The sequence below is a fragment of the Magnolia sinica genome, chromosome 1 (assembly GCF_029962835.1).
Source record: "Magnolia sinica isolate HGM2019 chromosome 1, MsV1, whole genome shotgun sequence".
Classification (NCBI taxonomy): Eukaryota; Viridiplantae; Streptophyta; class Magnoliopsida; order Magnoliales; family Magnoliaceae; genus Magnolia; species Magnolia sinica.
Genome location: NC_080573.1, coordinates 79,848,206 through 79,854,544, shown reverse-complemented (window position 1 = coordinate 79,854,544; position 6,339 = coordinate 79,848,206). Strand labels below are relative to the sequence as shown.

At 42.7% G+C, this 6,339-nt stretch overlaps 1 protein-coding gene across 1 annotated transcript in view; it reads left to right on the top strand.

The window, feature by feature from the left end:
* The first annotated feature begins 2,581 nt into the window (after positions 1-2,581).
* LOC131251153 (uncharacterized) overlaps positions 2,582-6,339 on the top strand; it is a 78,907-nt gene continuing 75,149 nt past the window's right edge. The window contains exon 1 of the mRNA XM_058251689.1: positions 2,582-3,042. Within this exon, the coding sequence (XP_058107672.1) occupies positions 2,736-3,042 (307 nt within the window). The 5' untranslated portion in view covers positions 2,582-2,735. The remainder of the gene's footprint in view (positions 3,043-6,339) is intronic.

Here is a 6,339-nt window from a genome sequence, read left to right as displayed (position 1 = left end):
GAGAGAGAGAGAGATAAATAGAGAGAAAGAGAGGGAGATCGGCGTAGTGGAGGGACCCCGCCACTATAGGCTCCTCTAGATTACAACACATACATCAAAATGGGTCCCACATACAAGTGATCCCTCAAATGGAAATCAACGGTTGATCACCCACCTATCAGCCTTCTTCTTTAGCTCCTTGGACTCCTAGGCTCCTTAGCTTCGATCTTGATGGAGGATAATGAAGTTTTGATTGTGGGGATGAGAGAGATTGGGTGGTAGAGAAGTGGGCCACACTTGGGTTGCTTGGGAAGTTGGACGTTGGGTGTTCTCTTGGAAGTTGCTTGGAATGAGAGATAAATGAGAGGGAGATGAGTGATGCAAGGAGAGAGGGATGAATGTGTAAGAAGAGGGATGGGCTTTTTTAATTTTGGGTGAGAGAGGGATAGGTGGAGAGAGAGAGAGTTGACTTTGGGTAAGGTTGTAAGAGAGGGATGGGTTGGGTTGCTTGTACTTGATTAATTTGATTGATGGGATAGGTTGTAGAGATTCTCTCAAAATTCGCACGCACGACGTTTTCCTTGAAATGAATGCGGGCCCACATCTTCTGGCCCGGGCATCGTATCAATGCGCGAGACGCGACGTTGGAATAGCTGCAACAATGCGGTCGCTAGGATATAAGTTTCGAGTTGAGTCGATTCAGATCTACTGGTTGCAATTTAGGATTGTGCGCAAATGCCGATTACAGGTCGATGGTTGCCGAAATTCGACCGGGAGGATTGCGGAAGCCTACAGAACGGTACGGTCTAGGATACGGGTCTTACACCGGGTATGATGGTATGGAACACTGTGTCCGTGCTGTCAGCTTACGCTGGGATGACGAGCCTCCCCATAGTGACCAGCGAGCACAGGAGGTGATAGGTCCTTATTCGAACGACCCTCGTCGAATTACCCGGCTGATAGTTCCGTGTCAGAGAACTGTTCAAATGACCTGAGTATGAATGAAATTTGGTGACGAGCTCTTCCTTGTAGTGATTTGGTTATGTGATAAGCATGCACTTTGGAACTAAGTAATTATACTCAGTGTTTGTGTGACGACCCATACCGAGTTGATTCTCATACCTTTCGGTATCATGTTATACCTTTGGAATTATTGATTTGTGAGACAAATGGATGATGGTTAAATTTGGATCATGGATCATAGGCTCAGAGCCACTACGGCCACCCTGGGTCAGGTGATCTGGATAAGGCCATTGATTAAATGAAGGTGTTTCAGCTTCCCTAATCTTGCTAGATGAACGGACTTAATTAAATAGTCAACTAACATAAATATTTATAGTATTGCATTAGCATTAGTTGACGACTCGGCAATCGAGGTCGCATTGAGGGAGTGTTGGTCATATGCGAACGTATTGATGGTGTCGCTTGAGAGAGTGTTAGATGGTGAGGGCATGCATCATATCATAATACCATGTATGTGCATTAATAAGAATATTTAGGAATCGTGTGCTTAGTTTCTTTTCATTATTTGCATTTATGGAATTGATAACTTGTGTAACTTGATGCTATTGGAACCATTGAGTTGATCACTCACTCTCACTCTGGGATGGTGTTTTAAAACACCAACCAGACACCTTTGTAGATGAAGGTACTATGAGTCCAATGCGTTGAAGGAGGCTCACATGGACTCAGAGGAGTCATCATACTTTCGGTTGCTGGATGGGCTGATGTAGGATACTTTCAGGACGTTAATGAGATTTTATAGTTGATACATTTTGTATTTTTGAAACTGTATATTTAGCTCAGTTGTAGTCTCGTACTCTGGATAAACATATTTTACTTGTTAGTTGATTTACTTGCGTTAAAATTTATGTTTATTTCAGAGTACATCGCGTAGTCTAATTTAATTCCATGAATTGCTCAAATGCCAGGTGAAACGAACTATAAAACTCCACTACCGCTAAGCATAAGTGGCACCCGGGATATCGGGAGTCGAGTATCTACTCGGCCTCCTAAATTCGGGGCCTTACACAATCCAATCAAACCAAATCTATCTTTCAATTATTAGTCAATTTACACTTAATAGGGTACTCCTTTACTTTTCTTGTCTAAGTAAATTACATTTCTTGGTGTAATATTTTACTTTCAGTCTGCTATTTACAGTCCATAAGATAATCAGTAGCATTAATCAAGTAGCTGGTAATCTTTAGATGTAATTTGAGTCTCCATTCGTATGCTGTATTTAGTTCTTCAGTTGGAAATGTGTTTTGCAGCTGTTCTTCACGATTGACGGTGAGAATTTATTCATCATCTCATTTTATATGTATCGAAAAGTCTTTTCATATGTAAAACAAATGTGTAACCATTATCAGATGACGAAATACACCTTCTAAATATGGCATAATCTGTTTATACATTAAGTGGTTAAATATGCGACAGATGCAGCTCACTGTCGTTCGGTTTAAATTGAAGCCGCAGTTTTAATTCCAGCAATCCGGCACACGCATGGCCGTAGACTAAGTAACAACTATTACCAACCTAGGAGCCATAATTCCCGTTGAAACAAACGCGTAATGATAGGTCATTTACTTTGCATAGGCATCAAGCGGGCGCAGCGGAGGACTGGAGAATCACAGGTTGGGATAGTTCAACGGACTACGTAACTGGTGCTTGCCGCAGTCGATTTACTGACGTGGAAAGCTTTTGGGCGCCAAAAACCCAATCTTCCCCTTACTCGCCTCTGCTTCTCTTTCGAAATGGCAGTAGCTTCCGTACACTCCGTCCTTTCGAATCCCACCCTGAAATCGCTCAGAAGGAAACCCGGTCCCGTGTTCCGGACTCGGCGTCCAGAATCATTCCGGTGCGAGACGACAATCGAGACAACAGGGGAGAAACGGCGAGTTAGGGTGAAGAACGGGGACGACTCGTTGGAGATATGCCGAGTCCTGAACGGGATGTGGCAGACCAGTGGGGGATGGGGGAGGATCGATCGAGATGATGCCGTCGACGCCATGCTCCGATACTCCGATGCCGGTCTCTCCACCTTCGACATGGCCGATCACTGTCAGACCGTCCTCCCTCTCCTTCTCTATTTTTCTTGTCGACTGTACACGTGGCATCCATTGATGGAAATGCATACTGATTGAATAATCTCAACCATCTGGTTTTCGTTCCTTGAAATTGGACAGTCTGAGCACTGGTCATTTCGTTATTAGCCGTCGCTTTGATAGCCACAATTTGGATGGTTAGAATCATTTGGTCAGTGTAATTTCTGGGACATGCTCCATCCATAATGGATGGTGGATGAGATTATTCGATTACTGTAAATGGGCCACTAGCACAGGCACGTCTATCGCCATCCCTTCATGTGTCTACACCAATCTGATAATGTTGGTCACCAACACATTGCCTACAAAACAATTGCACCAGATTGGTTGAAGTGGAAAGGGGCGCGATCATCTATCTGGATTCTGGGCCGTCCATCTGGTGGGTCCTTGGATTACTAATGATTGTCAAGAATCACTTTGTTGGGCAGCTCTAACCATCCAACCAGTGGTATGCCAGACAAAAAGGGTTATGAAGAAATGGCTGATGATTGGACTCTTAGGATTGGCCCCCTCAGTAATTATATCACAGAGGTCCAGGAATTGACAGTCTGGATAGATGATTGTATGGATGATTCATGCGTGCATTAAAAATAGTTTTGTAATTCTACAAATAATAGGTGCTCTCAAGCGTCACTAGTCATTCATGGTAATTCAAAAAGCTTAGGAGTGCTTTTGTCTTTCGTGACAGCCTAACCAGCTTTTCTCCATTAATTCACAGTATGGGAATGTTATGCAACTATTAGCATATTACATGTGTGCAACCAACTATTATAAAGCTGATCCAAACATCCATATTTAGATGAAATTATATAGAATGCAGCCCTGGGAAATCAGTTTTTGAAGACAATTTATCAAAACCATTGCATCTTTTGGGCTCTAAAGTCATATTGTTATATAAAAATCTTCTTATTATGACCAATTCTAATCTTTGATTGGTGGCATGTAAAAAGACGGTTAATAACATAAATTGAACAACTGCCATTATTCAATTAAGAAACAACTCCAGCATGAGGAAGAGGGGGAGCGGCTTGTAGGGTGGCGAGAGGGAGGGACTAGGGAGATAAACTGGGACCTGTAGGGTTGGAACAAGTTCCCTTAAGTGGAAAATGGGGTGTTCCTGCATTGCCACAAGAAAGGAAATATAGGCCAAAATGCCCCCCTAACGGACTAATTTCATGTTAAAGCATCATCCAAACACACCTTTACCCCTTCAAAATTCATTTTTGGCTTGGTAAGGGTTTCATTCAAACAGGGCCTTAGAATACAAACTCAGGGTGCATTTGGATTCACTATTTCATTGAATTGGCCTCATTAGTCCAATAACTAAATTTTAAGAATAGATGCCGTGCATATCATTCATGAAGAAATAAAAACTCTTAGGGGGATTTTCCATAAGCCCACACATGTGTACAGTCAGCTAATACACATTCCACCACAAATACCAGTGTGGTAGACAGGTGAAATATCCAAGCCATCCATCAGGTGGACCTTGCTGTGTACATGTTACTACCCGAAGATAAAGGTGGTCCATTCAGTAGGTGAGCGATAACTTTGCCAGTGGGAGTTTTGTGTTCTTGTTGCTGACCCCAAGCCCAGTTAAAAGAGGGTTGCATCAGGTTTGCAACCGGCTTCAAACTTCAACAACTTCTTATGAATCTTGACAATCTAATATTTCAAGAGAGTGGAATGGCAGAATAGGATTCATGTAGTGGCCCGGGATAAAGGCTTAAATGATGACAATTCAGTAGGAGAGCCATGATCTAGGTAAATTGACCGGTTAAAGAACTTTAGCAGACATTTTCACAACTGTAGTTTTTCAATAATTGTAGCCCACTTGACTTGATGACCCACCTGATCTTTTTTAAAAGGTGAAATTTATTACGAGCCAAAGAGGCCAGATGATTGGGACATCTCGCGCACACGCACACCCCCCCTATGCACGTACACAAGGAGGAGGAGGGCCCCACCATCGATCTGGATCGATGACGACATCCATGGAGGGCTTCCTAGTTAGAGGACTGTGTTTTGGTTCCTTGGAGTGGACCCGATCATCATGTGGATCCCATCATTGGATCTCATGATCGTGACCCACTACCCTAGATGATCTAGGACTTTGAGTTTTGTTTATTATTGTTATTAGGAACATCATGAATAGTTTAGATTGCTTTAATTAGTTGTTATTTTTGTTACTTCGTCTCTAAGTAATAGTGTGCGCGCATGGCGCGACTTTTGGGGTATAGGGTTTTCTTATAAATAGGCAACCCCTTGTAAGTTTTTTCATTGAATATTATTAATAAAATTCTGCACTTTCCTGCTTTTCTAATTCTCAAAGTTGTAGAAATCTAATTGGCTATGAAACCCTCCCTTCTTCGAAGGACTAATTACCGTAGTGCGAAGCCACATCCATCTCAAATCGCCCCCACCTCCTACCCGCAATATTCATCATCTCCTACAACCATCTAATCATCAAATCCACCCCCTTTTGCAGTCGATCCTTCCTCTACAGCAAATTTACAGAATCAGACCCTACAGGAGGGCTAAAAATTCGGCGAAGTACCATCCACAGACCGGACGTCGGATCATCCTGAAATTTGGTGTGTGTGTGGCCCACCCCTGGCTGACCAGACCCAAGCTTGCCTTTTTTGGGTTTGTGGGCCCCACACATGTGCGGGCAGGATCCCATGCACGTGAGTCTGGACCCCGCTGTTGTCCATACGTGTGGAACCTCTTGGGTTCATCTCTCTGCTCTATTTCACTCCTCTCTAACCTTGTTTCCCTAACTCGAACCCTAGATAATCCTAAATCCCACGTTCTATTCCACTTTTGCAAACCCTAGGCGTTCCCGATTTGAAACATGTGAATCCCTTGGATTGGGAAGTAATCCTTTGCATGTGTGGATGAATCTACTCTCCTTTTAGTGTTGTTTGGTGTATAATTTTTAATTGATTCAGCCCTAACATGTGTAGGCTTGGATCCACGTAGATTCCCCTTGTTGAATGCTTGACTTTTTTGTGGGATGTGAAAATTTTGTGATTGTTTCTAAATTAGTATGATCTAAAGCTTGAAATCTTACATATCATAATTAATTGTCATGTCCTGCATCAAATTTGGTATCAGAGCCTGGGTTTTTCATAGGGGATTGCATTGCATGTTTAGGGTTTAGTTTACTCACGTTTATTTTTGCGTTAAAACTCATCATATAGGGCTGTTTAAGACCCATCATTCACAACATGGGCTGCTGAATTTTCTGTTG